This window comes from Hyaena hyaena, unplaced genomic scaffold (assembly GCF_003009895.1).
Source record: "Hyaena hyaena isolate Hyena2069 unplaced genomic scaffold, ASM300989v1 scaffold_293, whole genome shotgun sequence".
Classification (NCBI taxonomy): domain Eukaryota; kingdom Metazoa; phylum Chordata; class Mammalia; order Carnivora; family Hyaenidae; genus Hyaena; species Hyaena hyaena.
This window is the reverse complement of record NW_024080925.1, coordinates 180,965-207,846: the sequence shown is the minus strand read 5'-3', so window position 1 is coordinate 207,846 and position 26,882 is coordinate 180,965. Positions and strand designations below refer to the sequence as shown.

Genomic DNA, 26,882 nt, shown 5'->3' with positions numbered 1-26,882 from the left:
ACTTCCCATCTTTTGAGTCTTGGTGGTGGAGAAGACAAAAATGGGAGATACTTTTTCCCCAGCCTCTTTTGCAGCTACGCCATGCATGTGTACCTCAGCTCTACTAGCCAGGCGATCTGTTCCTCACTTGGGCTACCCACGCAAATAAGCAGGAGCTGTGGCGCATGCTCTCTGCCAGTCGTAGGGGTGACAGCAAGATTGAGCCTCCAGGTAGTGGCTGCAGCAGTGCTGGGGTGAGCGTCCAGGGCCGGTGAGACTGAGGGCACAAGGTGTACAGCTAGCTGCTTGCAGTGTGCTCGTGGACGCTGATGGTCAGCATGTCTTCCCAGTTTCGAGTTCAGTAACATCAAGCTGGTAGTTAATATCAGCCATGGAAATTGGCAAATGCTGTAAATACAAGGCTTCTTACCTCCCCTCTCCATGTCCCCTCCCCTTCCCAGAAGTGGTTTACCAGTACACCGCTGCCCCCAGACTAGTTCTCTGCTTTGATTGTGAGTGGTTTTTCCCCTGTGTAGGTGGCAGACCCAGTTCTTTCATTCTCTTGACATTTCTTTGAACTACCCAATGTCTTAATTTCAAAATATAATTAAAATTATTGAACTATTTTAATGTCACATTTGATATATACAAATGTAGATGTTTTAAAGCTTAATAATGAAGTGAGTTCCTGTGAAGCCTCAGCCTGATATAGGAGCACGAATGTTACGTACCACTGTGCCTGCTTACGTGCCCTAGTGCTTCCCCTCCCACGCCACGGGCTGATTGCTGGGAGTTCAGCTTCACTTGACTTTTAAAAATATTTTAGTTACATAGATAATTATTCCCAAACAATATATAGTTTCGTTTTTAAGCTTTATAAAATGATAATGTATTATTTGCTTTCATCATTCAGTGTTGTATTTCTAACAGATGTCCGTGTTGCATATAGCTATTATTCATTTATTTTCTTTTCTATATAATATTAAACTGTGTAAATATACCTCAGTTTACTTATTCATTCTTCCATTGATGGATATTTAGGTGCTTTTCTTTTTCTTTTGTTTTGATAATAGATGCACTCCTAGGAACAAATATGTAGGTTTTTCCTGATGCATGTATGTGAGTTTCTCCGGGGAACATAACCAGGGATTGAATTATTATGTGCTAGAGCTAAGCAAGTGTTTGACTTTATAAGATTATGCCAAATTATTTTTCAAAGTAGTTGTACCAGATTTATATGAACTTCAATCGTGTATGCAAGATACCATTAATCTATATCATTTGTGACACTTGAAATTATCAAATTTTTCTAATCTTGTGATTTTAAAATATGTTATTCTTCCTTAGGCTATTCTTTCCCTGCCCATGCCCACCCCCATATAAATTTGAGGATCAAATGAGCAAGTTTCTTGAAATATGTTGGGATTTTGATTGAAATTGAATTGCTATTGCAGATGAGCTATTAAAGATGGTTGACATCTTTATGATATCACATTACCAGTGAAGGATTTATAACCTGCTCTGTCAAGAGAAGAAAAAAAGCCCTGATATGTAGCATTTGCTACAAAAATATTACTACCATGTTTGGTTATAAGCTACACCATGAAATCATTGATGCAAGAATTAGAAAGAAATGTGCACGATAGGCTCTTGTAAACTGGTATGGGCTGCCTGTAGCACACTCTAGATGTATCTCTACTTAGTTTCCCATAGTTTTATAATTTATTAAAAGCATATAGGTCTTGTATCTTTTGTAAGCTTTATTCCTGGAGTATTTTATTTTTATTCTTATAATGTGTTTTTAAAAAATTACTTTTTTCCTGTGTGATAATTGTAGATCTTAAATTCTGCTACCCTGTAGTTAATACTCTTAAAACTATATCTGTATATTTATTCTTTTATGCTTTCTTTATAAATTTGCCTTCTGTTGACTCCTGTGTAGAATCACACCAAATCTACTCTCTTGCATCTGGCTTCTTTCACTTTATATAATTTTTTGACGTTAATGTGTCAGTAGTTTGTTCCTATTGATTGCTGAATAGTATTCCATTGCATGGATATACCACTTCTTTCACTACATTCATAAATCGATGGACATTTAGACTGCTATGCATAGTTCGCTTTTATTTTTTCAGTGCTAATGAAGGTATCTTGATGTTTATAAATCACTGATTTGCATCATTATTCTGCTTCTTGATCAGTCTTGTTCAGTAGTGGTTTCATTAGTCGTTGCTAACCTTGTATTTTTGCTTACTGATTCATTTATGTCTTTTTATTATCTTCTTTCTTCCTCCTTGGTGTAGCTCATTCTGTTGTTTTTTTTCATAGCGTGTTAGTTTAGCTAATTTTCTTTGCTGTTTTCTAATGTGAGCTATTAATTATTCTCCTCCCACTGCTTTAACTATATCCCAGAGGTTTTATACATGGTATTTTCATAATTATTAAGTTCTAAACATTTTTCAGTTTACATTTATTCTTTGCCTGTTTTAATCATAAAATATTATCATTTGTCTTTTTGTTTATTTATTTTGAAAGGGGGTGGGAAGAAGAGAGAGGAGAGAGAGAGTCTAAGCAGACTCTACACTGTCAGCGGAGAGCCTGATGCAGGTCTCAATCTCACGAACCGGGAAATCGTGACCTGAGCCAAAATCAAGAGTCAGATGCTTAACCGACTGAGCCATCCAGGAGCCCTTGTCTTCGTTTTGTTATAGATTTCTCATTTAGTTATACTGTGAACAGAGAATTTGAACTGAGTGAGAGTTGTGTTTGAAATTTCCTAAAGGCTTATATTATAGCTTGATATATATTTGTAAATGTGGTATGTTTGCTTGAGAAGAATATTTGATCCCTAGTTATTAGGTTCATAACTCTATATAAATTTTCTAGACTAGGCTTATTATTTTATACTCTGTTTTTGATAATTGCAAATTCTCCAGGCCTTAGAGACTTAAATTTATTCATTGTTTTTTGTTTTGTTTTGTTTTGTTTTGTTTTGTTTTTATGATTCTCATGCTTTGTGGCTTGTTTGTGAGTCTTTTAGGTATTTTCTTGTGATTTCATGTTTCTTGATTTTTCCGTATGGAAATTTTGGGCACCTGAATCAGCAGTGCTTTCTTCTAGAAGGGATATGTGGAGCTAGTGAGGGTGCTCCTAACTTCAGTGAGTTGAGGTTTTGGCTAAGATTAATTTTGCTACTTTTCCACTAGCCCAGTTGAGACTCTCTCAATTGCAATGCTGTTACTACCAGAAGCAAACATAGATCTTCTCTGGAGGAAAATGCCTTCCAAATTGAGACTTAACATAGATGCCTGACTGGATGATGTGAGGAATGTTCTAAAATTTCTAACATTATATAGAGTTACCTTTCCCTCTAGTTTTCTTGAATCTGATATTATCCTTATAATAGTACAGAGTGTGACAAATCATACTTTTTTCCCTGTGATCTTTTCCTCCCCTACACTTGTGTTTATTAAAATAAAATATTGTTGAAATATTAAGATATTAATGATATTAAGGCAAAGAAGTAGGTTAAGAAAGAGAGCATCATAAATGCTATTTAAAGCTTGTTCTTCAGGCTTTTAAAGTAGGTAAGGCAGAACCACTATTTCTTCTTTCAAGGTGGCTTTCTGGAATCATTTGCCCAGTTGCGTGGACCCTAAGGTGGAGATATGAATAGTCTAGCCAAAAACTTCCCTAGATACATGTGAATGAAAACAAAATGAACCATAGAAAGTCTTATTGAAGCTTTGAAAGTAGTGATAAAGAATGAAATGAATTATGATTTTAAGTACTTAAAACGACTATGGAGGATGGAACTGTTTTTATTCTGTTAATTTTAACTCACTTTGCAACAATGTTGGAAAATAGATCAGAACTTATTCATAGATTCTGTCATAATTAATATACTCAGAGGACCCTGTGTCTAGGGTTGATGGAGATGTGATGCTTATGTTGTTAGGTTTTGAAGGAGCAAATTTATTTCTCAAGGAAATTGATAAGATTATAAAAAGAAATGGCTAGCATATATTTCACAATAAGTATAATAACTGTCTAAACTTAAATGGTTTCTAGAGTTCTAAAAAATTACAGTTTCAACAGTTTTTCCAGGTGTGATCAGACTGTTGATAACTCGTTCCATGTCATCCAGCCTTTAGAGAGTCTGTTTGATAAACAGAAGTGCTATTTGCTGTGACCAGTAAAGTAATAAACTAATAGTCATTTAAATTTGGTATTCCATATCAGTTTATATGACTGGTTAGGAGTGCAGATTACAGATATATCCATCTTTTTAGAAAGAGAAAGGAATGAAGCCTGGGTGGATTTTTTTGGGCCTCAGATAATATTCCTGGCAGATACTTGATATCATTTATTATGATTAGAAATCTTTACCTGGAAAGACAATGATGAATTCTTTCTACCTATTTAAACTTTTCACAGTCATTTCTTTTACCTGTTCCTTATTACTTAGGCAAAACAGAAAATTGGACATTAAAGAAATCTTGGGCAAAGAGTAATCTCTGTTTTTTATTACTTTCACTTAAAATTTCTTTCTTTTCTTTCTTTCCTTCTTTCTTTCTTTCTTTCTTTCTTTCTTTCTTTCTTTCTTTCTTTCACCTTAGGGTCACCCTTTACACTAGTTGGACACAGATTTTGAGTCTAAATCTCATTCAGTTGTGTGGATGGATGCCTTTAGATGATTTCAGATTCAGGGTTTAAAGTTAGCATTTATAATCTTAGAACTATAGCATTTTATTCTCCTATTTGTGTTTTATTTAAGTCCCATACTTCTGTATTCTGTTTGCTACAGAGTATAGTAAACTGAATTTTGTAAACATAATAATGAAAAAAATCATTATCTGCTGGCTTCCTTATAGAATCTTTCTAAATTGTGGAATCACTAATATTAAGGCTTGATGATACACATTGAGAAGTGATTATCACAAGACCGTATAATTTAGGAGTTTCTAAGAGGAGTCTAATAAATAGTACCTCTTTTTCCACTTAGCTTTTGAATCAATCGAGAAGTGAAGAGTGGGAGATGTGAATCAAAATATCAACTTTATTATTAATAAAAAATTACTTTGAAAGATACGGTTTAGTCGAAGACCTGAACGGACCTATTAACTGAACCAGGGAGACTTACACATTCCTTCCTTGGGTAGTGCCAACCCAGTGAAGAGGCTGAGTAATTACCTCCCACCTCAGGATTCCTAGCTAGATCCCAAGAAAAAGAAAAGTGAAGATGAGTCCAGTATATACAGTATATTCTTCCCAGTCAAATGAGTCAGTCATTCCATAATGGGTGTATTAGTTTCCTAAGGTTCCTATAACAAACTACCACAAACCTGATGACCTGAAACACAGAAATATATCTTGTTACAGTTCTGTTGTCCAGAAGTCTAAAATCGAAGTATCATGGGGCACCTGGGTGGCTCAGTTGGTTAAGCGTCCGACTTTGGCTTGGGTCATGATCTCCTGGTCTGTGGGTTCGAGCCCCTCGTCGGGCTCGGTGCTGACTGCTAGCTCAGAGCCCGGAGCCTGCTTCAGATTCTGTGTCTCCCCCTCTCTCTGACCCTCCCCGATCACACTGCCTCTCTCTCTCTCAGAAATAAAAACATTTAAAAGTTTTAAAAAAAATAAAAAATGATAAAACTAAAATCAAAGTGTCAGCAACTTTGGTTCCTTTGGAGGCTCTGAGGGAAAATTTGTTTCATGCCTCTCGTGTAGTAATTCGTAGCTGTGGGTAATCTTTGGCATCCTTTGCCTTATAGATGTGAACTTCCAATTTTTGCTTGCATCTCTACATGGCCTTTACACCACACATCTTTCTGTGTGTATTTATACTGCGTGTTTATTTCCTCTTAACCTTGTAAGGATGCTCATCACTGAATTTCCAGCCCATTCTAGTTCTGAATGGTCTCATCTTTAGATCTTGACCTCAGTTATGCTTGCATTTCCTTTTCCCAAATAGGTTACATTTACAGGTTCCAGTAGATGTATCTTTTGGAGGGGCCACTATTCAATGCACTAAAAGGGCCAATGAGGCCAGGAATTGGAATAAGTTAATAAGTAGACTTGGGGCACTTGGGTGGCTCAGTCAGGTACGCATCTAGCTTTGGCTCAGGTCATGATCTCATGTCTTGTGGGTTTGAGCCCAGTGTTGGGCTCTGTGCTGACAGTTTAGAGCCTGAGTCCCATTTTCAATTCTGTCTCTGGCTCTCTCTGCCCCTCCCCCACTCACGTTCTAGCTCTCTCTCTCTCAAAAACAAACAAACATTAAAAAAATAAATAAACTTGTTGCTGGGAAATATCAGGAGTTGGGGGTTGGTATTACTTCCGATATTCCCCAGCTTTTTGTTCCCATGGTCAACTAGGATGTATGTAGAAGGTCCTCAAAATGGTCATTTTCCCACCCTGTGTTTGTGTCATTGACATTATCTTCAATTTTTGTTTCTTTGGTAGAATCTGAAAGCTACTTGTCTATTTTATATAAAGTAAGAGAGGTTAAAAGTAAGCAATATAATCTATATATCCATTTAGCTGAACACAAATAAAAGGCAGTTTATTACAACACATTGAAAGCAAACAGAATCAGCAAAGGTGTTCTCTCAACCCTCTTGGGATGTAGAACTCCCCAGTTCTGTAAAGATGCGTGGTGATCTATATGTCATATGGGCCAAGTCAAGGTACCCTTGTCAGTCTGGATAAGTAATACTAGGAAAGTTCCATTTCTTTCTTACTAAGAATTATATAGAAGCAAGTGTTTTACTCTCAGAGTTCAGTGGATATACTCTCCCTTGGTTGCATGAGTGTCACTTTGGAACACCTAGTACTAGATAATTTCTGATCGTCTAACAGAACTTTTTTGTAGCGATATAGATACTTTATATCTGTGATGTCCATGTACCGAACATTTGAAATATGGCTAATGTGACTCAAGAATTAATTTCACATTTCTTTTAGTTTTCATTAATTTAGATAAAAATTCAAATAGTTGCATGCGGTTGGTGGACCATATTGGACAGCACATGCTACATGTATGTCAAAGTCTAAGCAAAAAATATTGAGAGTAGTAAAATAAAGAGAATGATAAACATTACAATAATCATAATCTGCCTATGGTTTAATGTAAAGGTCCTTATTTTAATGACCATCATCAAAGCAAAAGAAAAAGTTCATCCTGAACTAGCAGCTAATCTGTACTTGTTAAGGGTTTTGGAGTTGCCTTAACTTGGAATTATTTTTATAACTGAAAATTAGATGAAATTTTAGTCTCTTGTCTCTATATTCTTTAGGACTAAATTTATAACAAGATTACTCCTCTGTAGGCAAAATACTGGTCAACATGATGTAGAAATTTGTTAACTTGAAACATGCTTACTTGAGAAATTAAATGTAAATGTCAATCATTTCACATTTGCTTTGCTAAAAATATAAATTAATGTGCACAGATTTTTCTTAAAAGACTATTTAACAAAAATGTAGTCTTTTTTTCCTTTGTATGTATGATATATCCTTAAAGGTGTAATATTTTATAATGTGGAAAATACTACTTTGTGGTAAAGTTATTTTTCAGGCATGTAAGCAGATTTTACCATATTTCCCAATTATATCATAAGTATTTTATTACATAAAAATTTTAATAGCCAGTTAGGCCGTCAGTTTTATTTTTGTCTTTGAAACATGTCCAGGAATTAGATTTAAATTTGCTTGAAAAGATAATGTGAAAATAAGTCAGGTACAGCTCATACTTCTTGAACTCTATATGGTTTAAATTTTGGCGTATTGTATTCTTCATTAATGCCAGAAGAGGGTGGGTGTACTTTAAACTTGATGTTTTTAAACAGTAAACATTTCTTCCAACTGGTGCTATAAAGTCTATGTCCCTTAAAAAATTACCAAGTTCTTTAGTTCCAGATTGTCCTTTAATGTACATGGGAGGAGATTGGGGGTGTGTATATGTGATTAATCTAGAGCACATAACGTTAAAACCATTTAACTTTAAACACCTTTAATCCATAAACACAACTTTCTTTTCCTAAAGTTTTCTCATTACTTTCTGAAGATGAATTCAGAATTAGTGAATTCAGAAGACCCTTTTGAAGGGTCTCCCCCAAACCCTGATGTATGCAACATAATTTCACTTTTGACCTTATTTAATTGAAATTCTTATAAATCATAAAGGAAAAAAGAAACACAATAAATGAAAAACAAAGCCATGGCTAGAAAGTGATATTTATTCCTTTGTGTTTTGACAGCTTGAAGGTCCATGTGTTTTGCAAATTCAGAAAATTCGCAATGTTGCTGCCCCAAAGGATAATGAAGAATCTCAGGCTGCACCAAGAATGCTGCGTTTGCAGATGACTGATGGGCACATAAGTTGCACAGCTGTTGAATTTAGTTTTATGTCAAAAATAAGGTGAAACTTTGCTTTGTATATTCTCACAGAGTTTGAAGGTGCTGTTCAAAATGGATTTTGTTTTAAAAATTTTGGAAAGAAGAAATGAACTCTTAAGTGCATATTATAATTTTCAGAAGCTATTGAAGAATGTTTGTATTTATGCTTTATCTGTATAGGAAAATAGTTAGGAATGCAATTACCTACTCCTTCCTTAAATATAAATTATAAAAACAAATGTAAGTTGGTTTTGTATGGAAAGTTTTTCCAGCAAATTTTGGGTTATTCAGAAGTTTTCAAGAAAAACAGAATGTCTTTGAATATGTTACTGCTGCTTCTTTGACAGCTGTGTCCATCACACTAGACGAGTTTTGTAGATAAGTGAATTTTCTTAGGAAGTGATTGAAGCTACAGAGATGTGCCACTCCACTTTCTCAGAGGAAAAGGAACTTACTTCATAGCAAACAATTTTCCACATTCTTCTTTTGGCTATTTTTATGAGAAGTTTTTATTTTTATTTGAATAAAGTTAATGTGTAACATTGTGTAAGTTTAATTATACAGCATGTTACTTTGATACACTTATATATTATTGCTAACATAACAATTTATCACAATACATGATTATAGTTTAATACTACCGTTTGTGTTTATTATACTGCATATTAGATTTCTATGGCTTATATACTGCTCATTATAAGTTTGTACTCTTAAATGCCATTAATCTTATCCCTCTCTGCCATTCTCTGATAACACCATTTTAGTCTCTTTTTATAGGTATAACTTATTTGGATTCTACATGTAAATGATATCATACAGTCTTTCTCTGTCTGAATTATCTTGCTTATGTTCAAGATCCATTCATGTTATTGCAAATAGGATATTCTCCTTTCTCATGCTGAATAATATTCTATTGTGTATATGTACCACATCTTTATTATCCATTCATTTTAGTTGTTCCCAGATTGTGAATAATATTGCAGTAGACATGGGAGTGCATATTTGTTGTCAAATCCTGTTTTTATTTCCTTTGGGTATATACCCAAAAGTGGAACGGCTGAATTGTGTGGTAGATCTAATTTTAATTTTTGAGGAATCTCCATATTGTTTTCCATAGTGGTTGGACCAATTTACACTATCTACCAACAGTGTATAAAAGTTCCCTTTCTACCACATCCTCACCAACATCTGTTGTCTTTTGTGTTCTTGATGATAACCATTCTAAGAAGTGTGAGGTGATATCTCATTGTGGTTTTGATTGGCATTTCCCTGGTGAGTAGGAAAATTGAGCAAGTTTTACATGATTGTTGGTCATTTTGATGTCCTTTTTGGAAAAATGTCTGTTTAGTTCTTCTCATTTTTTAATCAGATTGTTTTTTATTATGTTGACAGAGTTCTTCATATATTTTGGAGGTTAATCCCTCATCTAATATATAGTTTGCAAAAATTACTCCAATTCTGTATGTTGTCTTTTCATTTTGTTGTTTCTTTTGCTTTGCAGAAGCTTTTGAGTCATCAAGCCCATTTGTTGATTTTTGCTTTTGTTTTTGTGCGTTGGGTGTCATATCCAAAAATTCATTGCCAAGACCATTACTGATAATCTTCTTCTCTATGTTCTCTTCTAGGGGCTTTATGGTAGTAGGTCTCACGGTTAAGTCTTTGGCCCATTTCGAGTTAATTTTTGTGAGGGTTGTGAGATGGGGGTCCAGTTTCACGGTTCTGCTAGTGTTTCTATGAAAGGCTTTTAGAGTCATATTAGTTGGAATGGATAAAAGCACTGAGAAGGACTTTATCCTCAGTACCCTATTAGTTCAAATTGAGCAGTTTTATGAGGTGGCAGTTTTCATTGGGCACTTGCTATGTCATTTTATATGCTCATGTTTGGTGTTTGCTGTTCTGGGTCTTTTGAGCTTTTTCACTTAATGTAAATCCTAGACCATACTCTTTTCCTAAGTGAGTGGAGGTACAAAGGTAAAAAAAAAAAAGTTTAGATTTTGCCTCCCAGTAGTTCCTCTGCAAAAGCAGTAGGCACATAGGCACACAGTTATAATAAATATATCAACTGAAAGGATTGGTAGTCTAGAAATTTAACTCTACTTCAGGGAGCCAGAAATGAGACTTAAAATAGGAAAAGGTGTTTTGAAGAGGTGAGAGGGGGAATAGCACATGCAGAGATATGGTATCTTGAAAACAAATGAGTGAAAAGTTCTATTTGGAAGAGCTTAGGTGATTTGGGATGGTAGTTATGTAGGAAGAAATGTGATAGGTGGAGTTCTTCTATGCCATGCCCATTAGTTTCTCTTCCCACCCCCCAACCCCACCCCCCGCCGTAATCTCTATCTGCCTCTGGTGAAGGAAGTTCCTTCCTTAGAAGATGTTTGTTTGAAACATATTTGTCTGAAATATTGATTTTCATATACAAATTAGGTTTTATTGATTTTGTGATTATGTTGTCACTTTGAAGAGGAGGAGGGTTCCTGTTTTTCTAGAGAAAGACAGCTTCTCTTCATTTGACAAATTCAGTCAGACTTCCTACAAGGGAGTTCACAGATGACTCAGGAAGACTTGCCACAGAATGGCTCCTTCTCTGATTTTACTGCTGTGTATTTCTCTGAGGTATATGAAAACACAAGATTATCCAGAGAGATGGGTCCCTTTTGCTGCCCTCTGTCTTCTGTTGTGGAATTTATTGCAATTTGACAATTGAAAAAAAATACTACCACTTGCTCACTGACCCATCATTGAAGTAGCATGTCTATTTTTGTGGCTGTAAAAGCAACAGTCTGCAGAACTGTTCTTACATGTGAACATTTGGAGACATTTTTCACAGTTTGGTTAGTGGTTATCTTGAAGGAAAGTAGAATACCTCACTAGAGAGGATACGCCAGGATCTGGTATGGACTGGGTTCCTCCAGTGGCCATCACCTTCCCTTGGGGTGCTTTTTATTCAGTTCTTTCATCCTACCTCTGAGTGGCTTGAACTTGTAAACACCTGTTTCTCACTGGTTTTTGTTTTTTGTCTTCTTTTGCTTTTTAAAAATTGCTTTGAAAAGAAATTAAAAGCACTTTGGGGTGCCAATAAAAAAACTGAAATGTACTCTCTGATCAGAGTTACTTAGGGCCTTAAAGGTGATGTAGTAAAAATTACATTAAAATTTTAGCACTTATTTATCCTTTTTTGGATTAGAGGTATCATTTAATGTGGTAAGTGGCACCTTTTATCATTTATCCTAATGATATTGTAAGTCCATCTTTAAATAATTTGACGGCTTTCCCTCTTAACCTATTAGGGAGACTTTGAGACAGGTACAGTCATTTTCTACAAAAATTAGTATATCATTTATTTTCAGATTAGCTTTTAGTTTTAAATTATTCTGTCACAACTTAAATGCCCTGTAATTTGCATCCAGTTTTTTAAGTTCTTACGTAGTTTTTTTTCTGCTAATTTATGTTTCTACATTTTCATTACATTTTCTAATTTTACCAATTTGTAGCAAATTATTTGCTAAAAATGGATTTGAAAAATAGTTTTTTAAATGTTTATTTTTGAGAGACAGAGACAGAGACAAGCAAGGAAGGTGCACAGAGGGAGGGATACAAAATCCGAAGTCGGCTCCAGGCCCTGAGCTGTCAGCACAGAACCTGGCAAACTGTGAGATCATGACCTGAACTGAAGTCGAACTCTTAACCAACTGAGCCATCCAGGCACCCTGAAAACGAAGTTTTATGTAAATGATACAACTCAGCAATTATAGTAGTTTCTTTAAAGAGTATAGCAGTCTGTACTTGGAACTTTGTTTTTAATCTCTAAATGATGGTACAGAGTTATGAAAATCTGGATCTGCTGATTACCTGAAATTGGGAAAAACATCTTTACTTAGTGAAACTGTATTCAATTGTTGTTGATAAATATTGTCCTTTGTTTACCATCCTTACTACCACAGGGCTCTCTACTTATGGGTTAGGTTAGGCAAGGTTATTCATGACTGTTCTGTAAATCACATGGGATGACAGAGTGACAGATTGGGATCCTCAGAATACTTTTTATCAGATAATATCTTACTCTGTACAGGATCTTTTAAGTCTTTACAAACAGACGTATTGTATTCCTTCTTGTTAATAACTTTTAACAACCATCTTTCTTCAGAATAAACCAATGATATCAACACTTTCACTGATTTTGCTGTTGCATATATCAGCACATGGTGAATATTCTGAGCTTTAAAAATGTGAACGATGTTAAGCCATTTCAGTCTGACTTTCCAATTCACCCGAAGTGCTTGAGAATAGTCTTTGCTCCTATTTAGAGTACTTTGTCCATTGCTGCATGGACCACGAGATGGGACAGGAGTCAGTATCTATACTTCTACTGTAGAATAAACCTTTGTAATTAAGTGGATTCCTTCCACTGTTTTTTTTTTTTGTTTGGTTTTTTTTTACCAAATGGTTAGTAGGGGGATAAACATTTTGTCTCTGGTTTTTGTAAAAGGAGTAATGGGTATAATGTTTGCCCTAAATCTGATAATATTTAGCCTATTACAGAAACGTTCTTTTAAAATTAGTAAAGTTTAAAGGAAATAACTTTAAAGTAAATAACAAACTTCATTTGTTCTTTAGATAGTTAACAAAAAAGAGCAGTGTTTTGTATGGATTATGGTAGCTCATATAGATATAAAATTTCTAGCATTATTACTGGTCAGATCTCTTTTTATGTATTGAAATTTAATTTTACACATAGTATATCTTTATAATGCCTAGTCAAAGCTCAGAGGGAAAAATAGCAAATCTTCCATTTGTACAGTGTGACTAGTTAAGAAAGTACTTTCATGTCTCTTACTCTGTTTATCTTTACAACGAACTTGTGAAGTGTGATTTTTATTGTCCACATTTTTTTAAATGAGGAAACCACACGTTCATTTGTCTGTAAGAGAAAAAGTCACAGCCTTGTACCTGCTGTTTATTCACACTATGTAGCCAGTCTCCTGAAAAAAATTTCTGTATGACTGTATTTTAAAGAACTTGATACAGCCCCTCTTGAAAACAGTGCGAAGGTACCTCAAAAAATTAACAATAGAACTCCCCTATGACCCAGCAATAGCACTGCTAGGAATTTACCCAAGGGATATAGGAATGCTGATGCATAGGAGCACATGTACCCCAATGTTCATAGCAGCACTCTCAACAATAGCCAAAACATGGAAAGAGCCTAAGTGTCCATCAACAGATGAATGGATCAAGAATATGTGGTTTATCTATACTATGGAATACTACATGGCAATGAGAAATAATGAAATCTGGCTATGTGTAGCAATACGGATGGACCTTGAGGGTGTTATGCTGAGTGAAATAAGTCAGGCAGAGAAGGACAAATACCGTATGTTTGCATATATAGGAGGATTAGGAGGAACTTAGTGGAGGACCGTGGGGGAGAAGAAGGGGGGAAATAGTGGGGGAGAGGGAGAGAGGCAAACCATGAGAGACTCTTGAATGCTGAGAACAAACTGAGGACTGATGGGTGTGTGTGATGGGCATGGAGGAGGGCACTTGTGGGGATGAGCACTGGGTGTTATATGGAAGCCAACTTGATAATAAACTATTTTTATTTGTAAAAAAATAAAAAATAAATAAAAATATTAAAAACTTGACCAGGTTCAGGACTGAATTCCAGTTTGGGGAAGGGGCATCAATGTATTTTAATTATTTTTTTTCTTTGATTTAGCTTGAACACCCCACCTGGGACTAAAGTGAAGCTCTCAGGCATTGTGGACATAAAAAATGGATTCCTGCTCTTGAATGACTCAAATACCACAGTTCTTGGTGGTGAAGTAGAACATCTTATTGAGAAATGGGAGTTACAGAGAGTAAGTGTAAACTTAGAAAAATGGCTTGAACTTTTAAAAAACTACACTCTTTTAATGTATTCAGTGTTTTACGGAGATCTTCCCACCTTGAATAAAGTGTCAAGACACCTTGACAGTCTTTCGTGTCAGAGTTGAATAGAATGGAACACAGTGATCTTTACAGAAAACTGTCTACCTTTGATTAGCATATTGTTTGTCTTGAGCAGATGTCATTTTCCAATATTTGCTACATTTTGTTACATATTTTTAAAAGTAATTCTTTACTGACAAGTTTTCAAAACTGTTAAGATACCAGTTATAAATTATGTGTATGTATCTCTGTAATTTTTCAAAAAACAAATGTTTGTGAATATATATGAATATAACGTATATCTGTTGGTCTCATCTACAAACACACATACATACAACTGAAGGCGAGTTGTTTGTATAGAGTGTCACAGTAATGGAGAGATTCTTACTGCATTTGTTTTTCTAGGCACATTATTTCGTGTTTTTCCCATTTATGTTAATGATATTTTCATCCTCCTAGTCATCTAGATTATCTAAGGATTGTGTCTCTAGTTTGCTTCCAGCAACAACCAATTCTGTTGATCCACTGCTGTCAGATATCCTATCCTTCCCTTCCTCTCCAGTTCCATTGCTGTTGCAATAGTCTGTCTTTTTATTTTCAGTTTATTTTTTAATTTAAAATATTCACAACTTGATTATTTTAGTTTAAGTCTTTTGCATCTCGCACCTGGACTACTGCAGTAGCCTTTTCAGTGGTTATCTTCACATATCCTTTTTCAGTCTTCTAATTTATTTTATTTATTTCTGCAAGACTATTTTTCTTGAGTATCCCTCAGAACACGTCATATCTTGCTTTTATTTCAAATGACTTAATTTGACGTTCAAGGTTTTTATAATCTAGCCCGAGCTCCAGTTTGCCTTTTTAACTTTCTATATTATTTTACATGGATTTTGTTCTATCCAGATGGAACTACTTACTCTTTCTTTGATGCTCTATGCTTTCCTCAGTTATACTTTTTTTTTTGGGGGGGGGGGAGCTTTACCCATATTTACATCATGTTCTCTTTCTCCTGATCCCTGCAGGGCCAAATTGTCCCCATGCTTTTAGATCCAGGTCAAATGCTTCCTTCTTCACCAAGTGAAGTACTTGGTTCTTTATTAAATTCTTAAAACATTTTATTTGTATTAAGAAGCACATTACTTTTTACCTGGCATTAAAATTATGTTTACTTATCTCCCTTAATAGATTATAAGTTTCTTGAGGTCAGAATTGTTTGTGCCTTTGTTTAATTCCATGAATATTTGTTGAACAGTCTGTAGATTCTGTGCTGGGCTCTTGCATCAGGAACCATGTAATCCTCCTAACAGTCTTAAAAGGGAGTATTATGTCCATATAGATCAGGAAATGGACATAAAGAACTGTTAAATAATTTATTTTTATGTGACAGAGCTTATAGGTGACAGATCTGAGCCTCCTCTATCTCTAACACAGAAGCTATAGATTTGTACATACAAAAGCATTGTAACAAATGATTGTGGAATGAATGATTTATAAAGCACATAAAGCTAATTACTCTTTGATCTAAAATTGATGTTCTTGTGCTGCCCCCAAATCTTGCCTGTTACCTAGAGTGAGCCAAGGAGCCTAGTAATATTTGAAGATTTTGCTATTTTTTGATACATTATTCTTTTCTATTTTCTTAGTTTGAAAGTACCTTCTCTGTTTGGGAGGTAAATAGATAAAGAATTTAGGCACATTTTTTATTCGTTAGTACTAATTACTTATGATACTAATGTACTACATTTAGGTCTGATGTACCTTGCAGTATAAGGCAATGTTCCATACCTGCATTCTGTAGTTAAAATGTTACAAAAGCAAGTAATTCAGAAGTGGCTTGATAGTTTTACATAAATAGCCAAGATTGTGAACTTTGAATTTTGCAGAGATATCCCACCCATTTCATGTAACTCTTTCCTTTCACAGGTTGGAAAATTACTTTTATTATTAGATATTTTCTAGAATGTGGTAAGATGCCCTTACGTCAGAACAATATCTTACATTATTTCCCTAATGCCAGCCAAAAAGACTTCACTAACTGTAAAATCAATTAAACATTCCTAGAAACTTCCTCACTCCTAAAACACACACACACACACACACACACACACGTACACAAAGAAGTAGTTTGATAGTTATCCTTGTAGTATTTTGTTATATTATGTTTACACTTTGTTTCCTGAAAACTGTTAATATTTCTTGTTAGGAGGCAAGAAAAATTTATATTAAAAAGTGTTTAAAAGCATCTTACTATAATTATGGTTCTCTTGTTTTTATAGTTGTTGCTGCCGTTTTAATTTGGTAACCATAGCCATGTAGAAACCATGGAGAGTTTAATTACTGAAGCATCTGGCAGGTGGTACACATAGAAATCAGATGTACACATAGAAACCATAGACCATAAAGTTAATTTTCAAAGAGGGCCCTAACCATTTTGTAAAATAAATAGAGCAAGGGGACATGGGTAGTATTTAAACTCTGTACATGTTTTATAACTATAACAAATTGGTAATAGGTGAAGAGAAGAAGAAAAACTCAAACCTCAAAATGTTTTGTACATTTGGCAAAGACAAGTTCTAGAGAGTTCTGTGACAGATGTAATTTGCAAAGTAATGTAGTTTCTGTAACATTTTAGTTCCCCTCAGCCTGTTGCCACGACAAATCTGGATTTATTTTTTCTTTGTGTGTGTGTGTATTTTAGTAATGTATACATAACATAAAATTTACCATTTTAACCATTTTAAGTGTAAAATCCAGTGGCATTAAGTACATTTATATTGTTAAATAACCATTACAACCATTCATCTCTAGAATTTTTTCTTCCCAAACTTAAACTTTGTACCCATAAAACAACTTCCCATCCCCCTATGCCCACATCCAGTCCCTGGCAATCACCATTCTGCTTTCTGTCTCTATGAATTCAACTACTCTAGGTACTTCTTCAAATAAGTGGAATCACATAGTATTTGTCCTTTAGTGTCTGGTGTATTTTACTTAGCCTAATGTCTTCAGGGTTCATCCGTGTTGTAACATGCATCAGAACTGCTGGACTTTTTAAGGCTGAATACTACTCCCTCGTGTGCGTGTGTGTACACACAGCCACACGCGCACGCATGTGCGCGCGCACACACACACACACACACACACAAGTTTTTGCACATTCATCCATTAATGGACATAGGGATTGTTTCTGCTTTTTGGCTAATTGTGATCAGTTCTGTTATGTACAAGGTTGTACAAACATCTGTTCTGCTTTCAGCTCTTCTAAGCATATAACCAGAGAAGGATTGCTGTGTCATATGGCAGATAATTCTATGTTTAATTTTTTGAGTAACTGCCATATTGTTTTCTATAGTAATTGCACCATATTATATTCCTGCCATCAGGGCACAATGATCTCATTTCTTCACATCCTTGCCAATCCTTGTTACTTTTATTTTTTATAATAACCATTCTAGTAGGTGTAAAGTGGAATCTCATTGTCGTTTTGATTTGCATTTCCCTATGCTTAGTGATATTTAGTACCTTCCATAGGCCATTTGTATTTCTTCTTTGGAGAAATGTTTATGTCCTTTGTCCATTTTTTAACTGGTTTGTTTAGCTTTTTGTAATATTAGTTCTTGTTTTCTGGATATCAATTCTTTGAGATATATGATATGCAAGTATTTTTTACACTCTGTGGGTTGCCCTTTCACTCTATTGATAGTATCCTTTGATGCACAAAAGTTTTTAAATTTTTTTAATGTTTTTTTTTTTTTAATTTATTTCTGAGAGAGAGAGAAAGAGGAGAGAGACAGCGTGAGCAGAGGAGGGTCAGAGACAGAGGGTGACACAGAATCTGAAGCAGGCTCTAGGCTCTGAGCTAGCTGTCAGCGCAGAGACCAACACGGGGCTCGAACCCACAAACCATGAGATCATGACCTGTGCCGAAGTCAGACGCTTAACCAACTGAGCCACCCAAGCGCCCCAAAAGTTTTTAATTTTGATGAAGTTTGATTTCATGCTTTTTTCTTTTGTTGTCTGTGCTTTTGATGTTATATCCAAGAAATCATTACCAAATCCAGTGTCCCGAAACTTTGCTTCTGTGTTTTCTTCTAAGAGTTTTATGGGTTTAAATTTAGGTATTTGATCCATTTTAAATTAATGTTTGTGTATGATACAAGTTAAGGATCCAACTTCATTGTTTTACATGTAGATATCCAGTTTCCCAGCATGATTTCTCTCTTTCTCCAGTGAATGGTCTTATCCACACTCATCAAAAATCATTTGACCATATATGCAAGCAAGGGTTTATTTCTGGGTTCTTTATTCTTTTGTTCCATATGTCTGTCTGCATGCCAGTACACACTGTTTAGATTATAGTAATTTATACTAAGTTGTATAATTGAGAAGCATGAAGTCTTTTCAGGATAGTTATGGCTATTCAGGGTCCCTTAAAATTCTATATGAATTATAGGATGAATTTTTCTGTATCTGCAAAAAACAAACAAAACTTCTTGGGATTTTGATAGAAATTACATTGAATCTGTAGACCATTCTGAGTAGTATTGACATCTTAATATTAATTCTTTCAATCCATGACCATGGGCCATCTTTGCATTTATTGATACCATCTTTAATTTCTTTTAGCAGTCTTTTATAGTTTTCAGTGTACAAGTCTCTTAAGTTTATCTCCAAATATTTAATTCTTTTTGATGCTATTATAAATGGAAGCTTACAACCTGCAGTGGTTTTTTGCTCAGTCTAGTTCTCAGCAATGACTTGAGGGAATTCATATGCTGGTTTCTGGAGCCTCTTCTCTCTACATGTCCCTCTTTTACAAAACTCTGCTCTGCAACTTCCAGTTGCTTCAGCCTACATGAAGTTGATTTTCTCAACCTGGCTTTCTGCACTGTCTGATTCATACCTCTGAGAAGAAATACAGAGCTCATCTGGTTTGATTTTGTGTATTTCTCTTTCTTTTAGGGACTGTAGTCCTGCACTACTTACTGTCCTGTGTCTTAAAACAGTTTTTTCTTACAAGCTGTCCAGAATCCTACTTGTGTGTAGAGGGAGGTGAAGTCTGACTTTTGTACATTTAGGAGGATGAGAAGTAGAAATCCTAGAATATGTTTGAAATTACATAATCTTTATTGACAAATGGTATTATTAGCAGTTGTGTGAGTTTTTAAAGGAAGTTATAGTATAAATTGAAGTAATTGATGCTTGGATAATTCTTTTCTTATATCTAAATTAAAGCTCAGGAAAGGCCCTCTAGATAATTGAATACATTTGCTGGTTTTTAAAAATAGGTTAACATCTTATGTACAGCTTTTGTAGAGAAATATGACAGTCCCATACGGTTTATATTATTCTTCGCTTAATCAACTAAATAGTATTGTTCAGACCCTGCCTCTCAAGGACTCAGTCTTGACTGCTCCCCCTTTTCAGATGCCAGTTGCAAGGAGTAGATCCCCAGGTTACCCATATGTCAGTCCAATGTGGCTACAAATTGGTGATTCCCATGACATCCGGCTCAGGTTTGATAATTTGCTATAATGGCTCACAGAATTAGGGAAATACTTCACTTACTATTATAGCTTTATCATAAAGGATATGGTAAAAGATACAAATGAACAGCTAGATGAAGTTACAAGATCTAGAAGGGTCCTGAGCACAGGAGCTTCTGTCCTTGTGGAATTTGGTGTGTTCTACCCTTCCAGCACCTGGTTGTGTTCACCAAACTGGAAGCTCTCGGAACCCTGTTGTTTAGGGGGTTTTATGGAGGCTCGTGATATAGGCATAACTGACTAAACCACTGAACATTGATGATTAACTCATTCTCCAACCTTCTACTCATATTATTGTTGCCTCTGGCAACCAGCCCCCATCCTGGAGCTTTTGGGGAGCCCATCAATAGTCACTTCATTAGCATAAACTCAGGTATCCTCAAAGAAGCTTATTGTTAGTAACAGAAGATGTTCCTCTTACCCCAATCACTCAGGAAATTCAAATGTTTTAGGAGCTCTATTTCAGGAACTGGGGAAGAAGCCCCAAAATGTATTTTTATCATATCACAATATCTCAAATATGTTATTTGCTAATAGATTTTATGTGTAACAATGTATTTTGAAGATAATTTCCAGATGCTATTTGACAGATTGTAGTTTTAGCATGCTTTTTAAGTTTTTGTTACCAGTGTTTGTTGTCTTGAATTAACTCCTTATTGGAGAGGGTATTTTTTTATTGGGTTTTCTTTTTACGGAAGCAGGTTGGTAAGTGCTTCTGAAGATTGTGTGTGGATGTGTAGTTTAGTATTGGGATATGAGGGGAGAGCCTTTACCTAATTATTTCTTAATTAGATAAAATGTTTTTATGTAGTTTTAAAATAATTTATAGAAGCCTTTTTTCCCCCCATTCTGTATAAGAATCTACTAACATGTGGATTCCTGGTACATTATAAATGGTATAATTTCTGTTTTATGACTCACTTTTCTTACAGAGCTTGTCAAAACACAATAGAAGTAATATTGGAACTGAAGGTGGACCACCTCCTTTTGTGCCTTTTGGACAGGTAATGACTTCCATGTTGGCAGATGAATTTAGTCAGCAAAAAAGTGTTTTTCATTTGTATTCAAGCTGTGTTTAGTTTTGTGTTGAACTATTCATTTAGAGGTCATGGAGTTATGTGGAAATATATTAAATACAGAAATTTAATAATTGTGGTGTTTTTCTTTATTAAATTGTTGATGTAGCTTCTTTTCTCAAGAGCTGTTAACCCAAAGATGGAAACAATTAATGGGCACACCTGAAGAACAACTTGTAACTAATTAAGATAGCATGGTGGCAGAGGCTTTGTTTTGTTTTGTTTTGTTTTTTGAGAGAGAGAAATTCAAAAGTAAGACAAATGTATGCTGTAATTTCCCACTTTTTTCAGTAGACACAAAAGAGGGAGAGAGAAAATGAAAGTGTCAACAGAAGGGTGAGACATAAAGGTGCGAACCCAGAGGCAGGGAAGGCCATCATTGCATTTTAGGGTGTCATCTGTCCTAGCTGTTCTTTCCTGGATTCTGTTCTTCTGCCATAATCCAAATACCCATCTCAATCAAGAACCTAATTTTATTTCCATTTGGTATTTTTCTTTTTAACCACAGCAGCCCTGATCCTTCTCTCACAAAAGCTAAAAGTTTTCTACTCACCATTTTTCAACCCACCTTCTGCACAATGTTACATTGAGGTAATTCCTCAGCTGGCTGGTATCTTGGGCCTTTCTGATTTTACTCAGCATCAAACTATTATTCACACCAGTTTCCTGTGGCCTTTTCCTGTTTTATCCCTGATGAGTCTGAGGTTAATCCCTGCAAGAGGGCAGCTTGCTCTTTGCTTCATGATGGCACCAGCATTTAGCTCTTGGTGATCTGCCTTGGTGTGCTCTTCATTTTCGTTCGAGAGTGCTAGCTAAATGTGAAGATGAGTTGGGAACATGACGGGGAAACAGAGCTATAGCATAACATGTTTTTTGTTTTTTAATTTGGTGTGAAAACTAGATATCTAGTTGATCAGCAGATAAATGGGCAGAGTCAGTTGATTGGCATCCTTTTCTAAAACCTTCTTGTAGGGTCAGCTCAAAATTGAATTAGTCATTCTTTCATCATGGCTATTTTGGAAATAATTTATCAATATGTTGACTGTACTGTGCTTTGGAGCAAGGCACAGTCAAGATGAGAGGAGGCACGATGCCCTGTGGTCTGATCCATATTGATGATATTCTCTCTTCCACTAATGTCATAAAAACCTTCACAATGAAAACAGAGTGTAAACAGTCTAATAATTTATATTTCAATAATATAAATATATGTTAGCAAGAATTTGCTTTTGTCTCCTACATTTTGGTGATCATATTTCTTTTATGTGTTACTCAGAGAAACTTATAATTTTGAGAGAGAATGCAGAGAAGGGGCAGAGAGGGAGGAAGAGAATCACAAGTAGGTTCTGCACTATCACTGCAGAGCTCAATCCCATGAACTGTGAGATCATGACCTGAGCTGAAATCAAGAGTCAGATGCTTAACTGATTGAGCCACCCAGGAACCCCTTAAGTTCCTGGGAATATATTAAACGGTATAGTTTCATTTATATTTCTTATCAAGTCTGTCCAAAAAAATTCTTATTCAGTTTATCTTAGCCTCACACATGGGTTAAAGATAGATAATGCTGGAGGTGTGCCGGTATATATAGTATATATATATGTATAGTATATTTCATCAATATATATAATATAGCTGAAAAATCTGTATTTGTACGATACATTTGTGGGAGAGTGTCTTTTTCTTTTGTTATTAATGAGTTGAGAAAAGGCTCATTTATAGGATTTTTACTGCTAGGATAAGGGAGAGGAGAATTCAGGGCTTATTATTAAGCAGTGATGTTTTTTTAAATTTATTTTGTGAAATTAAAAATCAAAACCTTTGTAACCTTGTTGAGAGAGCAGTTATGTTTTTAGTTTATAAGTTCAGAGACAACTCTTTGTATTTAAAATAGTCATTCTATACTACTTTACTGCCATAGACATATTGTGTCAGAATATGGAAATCAAACTCTTAATAAAAAACTGAACCTATCTCTTCTTGTACAATAGTACTAACTGTTTGAAATTTAAAATTGTTTCACGTTATTGTCCTAAAATCCAATATCTTGGTTCAATGTGTGTTTTAAACATGTGCCCTAATTTAGATGGTCATTATGTAGCTTTACATTTTATTTACCAGTTAAATTTATTTAGAAGTGACTTTAATCAATTTTCTACCTTTATTTTTAAATATATAGAAAAGAATTCAATTTTTGTGAACTTTCAACTACTAAAGTGACACAAACATTTCTTTTGAGGTGTTACTTTCTCATGAAAAACTTGGATCTCTTTTGGAACTACTGAAGTGTTTTATTTTTCTTTATTATTATCAGAAGTGCACGTCTCATGTCCAAGTGGATAGTAGAGAACTTGACCGAAGAAAGACACTGCAAGTTACAATGCCTGCCAAACCTGCAAATGATAATGATGAATTTGAAAAGCAAAGGACTGCTGCTATTGCGGAAGTTGCAAAGAGCAAAGAAGTAAGAAACTAGATCTTTATAAACTCCTCTTATTCTTTCTCATTATGTTCTATTTAAGTCACTAAGAATTATTGTTGTCTTTACATAAAAGGTAACTAATTGAACATACTTTTGACATTCTTCTTGCATATTTCAACAGTAGAAATGCCTTGGGCCCTTATGGAGCTTAAACCTAACACATTTTGCTCAAAGTTCTTTCTTGCTAGTAAACCACTCTTCTTACCCGACTTTTCCTTTTCTTCTTAGTAGAGTCACAACTGAATACAACACTTTTCATAATGGCAGAGGATTTTCTGTTGTTATTTGGGCTAGATACCACCTGTGATAAATATAAGTAAATATTGATCAGAAGAGGGGTGCCTGGGTGGCTCAGTGGGTTAAGTGTCTGACTTCGACTCTGTCATGATCTCGTGGTTCACAGGTTCAAGCCTTGCATTGAGCCCTGTTATAGCTCAGAGCCTAGACCCTACTTCAGATGCTGTGGTGTCTCTCTATCTGGCCCTCCCCTGCTCATGTGCACGTTCTCTCTCTCAAAAATAAATAAACGTTTAAAAACAAAGACCGATCAGAGGATAAATCAGTGGCTCAAAAAACTAACATTTTTGTTAGTTTTCTTTCTTCAATCTGCTTAGTAAAAAATAATTTTTTTTCTTTGGATCCTATATATCTATGCCCCCCCCCCCCCACACACATACACATACTCCATCATGTTCTATTAACACCCAAATGGTTTTCTTTTAATTATTTAAAATTTTCTTGCATATTTGAAATAGGTGTTTTCTTTAGTTATTTATACATTTTAGATTTTGAGAAGAAATTTAATTTCATGAATTAGTTGCTTAGACAGACTCTCCTTTTCTTAACCAGTGAGATCAGAATACTTTCCTTTATTCAAAACCAGTAATAAAGCTTAGCTATAAACTGCTTTCCTATTTAAATTTGAAGTATAAGTAAGAGACTTAACTGAATTTTGATCATTCCTTCTCCACTGTCTTTCTGTCAGCAGTCCAATCCAAGAGCACGAGTTCTGGAGTTGGGCAGCCTGGAAACATATCCTGCTGACAGCCTTTGATAGGTTACTTAGCTTTTTGTACCTTATCTGTCTTCATCTATGAACAGGGGATAGAATAGCACCCACTTCATATGATTGCTGAGAATTAAATTGATAATCTTTAAAACATTTGCAACTCTGCATGTGGCACCATTCAAATTTTCCATCACTAAAAGCCTTCAGTACATGGGACTGTTGCCATTCTTTAGTATCTTCTATGTTCTAAAGGTACATCTTTAGAAAAATCATTTTTAATTCTTCTGAAATTAATGCACTTTGCATAGTTTACATAAAATATATTTCTTCTTTCCCAGAAACCATTAAAAATATGGAACTTAAAAAGAGTATATGGGATATATATCAATTTCTTAATGATTATAGGAAAGTTGTTCTTTTGAGGTACATTTTTTTCACACAAACTTTCCTCCCAAAACTTTGATGTAAGTTTAGCTACCTGTTTTCTAGAATATAGTTATACTGTAATATGCTTCATTTTTCAAAGCTATAATTGATCACATTGTATTTTCCATAAATATTTGATAAACAAAGGATCCTAGCTTTCCAAAGCAAACTTAAAACTTTTTTTTTTCCTTTCTAAATTTTATTTTTATTTATTTTTATTTATTTTTATTTTTTTTTATTTTTTTTTTTACAAATAGTTTATTGTCAAATTAGTTTCTACATAACACTCAGTGCTCATCCCCAAAGTGCCCTCCTTCATGCCCATCCCCCCCTCCCCCCCACATCCATCAGTCCTCAGTTTTTGTCAGCATTCAAGAGTCTCTCATGGTTTGCCTCTCTCCCTTTCCCCCACCATTTCCGCCCTTCTTCTCCCCCTTGGTCCTCCGTCAAAACTTAAAACTTTTAAGTTTATATATAAGAGAACTGATGGCTCAAAACTACCCAGACTTGTCCAGTGTTACCCACTGGCAAATTTAGGAATAAATCTATGTGTATTATGGATTATCCTTATGTTTACATGTATCTCTCTATATAGGTAAGTACACACACACAGATTTGTATTTAATCTAAATGCCTGAACAATGGGGTCTCTGGGGGGCTCAGTCGGTTAAGCATCTGACTCTTGACTTTGGCTCAGGGCATGATCTCACAGTTTGTGAGTTTGAGCCCCACATCTGCCTCTGTGCTGACAGTGCAGAACCTGCTTGGGATTCTCTCTCTCTCTTCCCCTCCCCTACTCATTCTTGTGCTCTCTCTCTCTCTCTCTCACTCTCTCTCTCAAAATAAATAAATAAACTTAAATAAATGTCTGAACAGCAAATCATAGCAGCACAGTTGTTTTGAAAAGATGTTTTATGATCATCCATTTAAACACTTATGTGGATTTGGTGTAATCTCGTGCACATGATCCAGCCATAATTTCCATTTATTTTTTCCTTTGTTTCTTTATTCAGCAATCTTTTGAAAATCTATATTCTAGGAAGTGTTCTAAATGCTTAGATTAGGGGTGCCTGGGTGGCTTAGGTGGTTAAGCATCTGACTCTTGATCTCAGCTCTGGTCATCATCTCTTGATTCATGAAATCAAGCCCCACATCAGGCTGGTAGTGTGGAGCCTGCTTGGGATTCTCTCTCTCTGCCTCTCCCCAGCTCATGCTCTTCTTTTCTGGATCTCTGTCTTTCTCGAAATAAATACATAAATTTAAAAATAGGGGCACCTGAGTGGCTCATTTGGTTAAGAACCAATTACAGCTCAGGTCATAATCTCATGGTTCATGAGTACAAGCCCCCCTCAGGCTCTGTGCTAATAGTTTAGAGCCTGGAGCCTACTTTAGAATCTGTGTCTCCCTCTCTCTGCCCCTCCCCTGCTTGCACTCTGTCTCTCTCTCTCTCTCTCAAAAATAAATAAACACAGACAAAAAATTATTGTTTTAAATTTTAAAAATGCTTATGTTAAGTCAATGAATAAATAGACAAAAGATCCCTGCCCTTATCAAGCTCATATTTTAATAAAGGACACAGACCATTTATAAATTATATGGTAAGTTAGATGTCAGTAAGTGCTATAGGGAGAAAAAATAATAGAGTAGGTTGGGTAGTTGAGTGTGGTGATTGGGGATGAGGTACACTTTAAAATAGGATGGTCAGAAATTAAGAATTCTTTTTGTGTAGTTTACATTCTAGTAAGGACACTAAATAATATAAACTTGCTAAATAAGTAAGTTTCAGATTTCAGTTTTAAATAGAGTAATTTGATTAGGTCTCATGATGATGAAAAAAAGATTTAAAAAAATATGGGACACCTGGGTGGCTCAGTCGGTGACGCGTCCAACTTCGGCTCAGGTCATGATCTTACGGTTTGTGGGTTCGAGCCCTGCATCGGGCTCTGTGCTGACAGCTAGCTCAGAGCCTATAGCCTGCTTCAGATTCTGTGTCTCCCTCTCTCTCTGACCCTCCCCTTCTCTCTCTTTCTCTCTCT

The 26,882-nt window shown here is 35.2% G+C and overlaps 1 protein-coding gene across 6 annotated transcripts in view; it reads left to right on the top strand.

Moving 5' to 3' along the window:
- Positions 1-26,882, top strand: part of TDRD3 (tudor domain containing 3) — a 165,092-nt gene that overhangs the window by 67,732 nt on the left and 70,478 nt on the right. For all 6 annotated transcript variants that reach the window (XM_039247281.1, XM_039247278.1, XM_039247280.1 and 3 more), the window contains exons 4-7: positions 8,238-8,398; positions 14,096-14,237; positions 20,786-20,857; positions 23,244-23,393. In XM_039247281.1, coding sequence (XP_039103212.1) covers positions 8,238-8,398; positions 14,096-14,237; positions 20,786-20,857; positions 23,244-23,393 — 525 coding nt within the window. The remainder of the gene's footprint in view (positions 1-8,237; positions 8,399-14,095; positions 14,238-20,785; positions 20,858-23,243; positions 23,394-26,882) is intronic.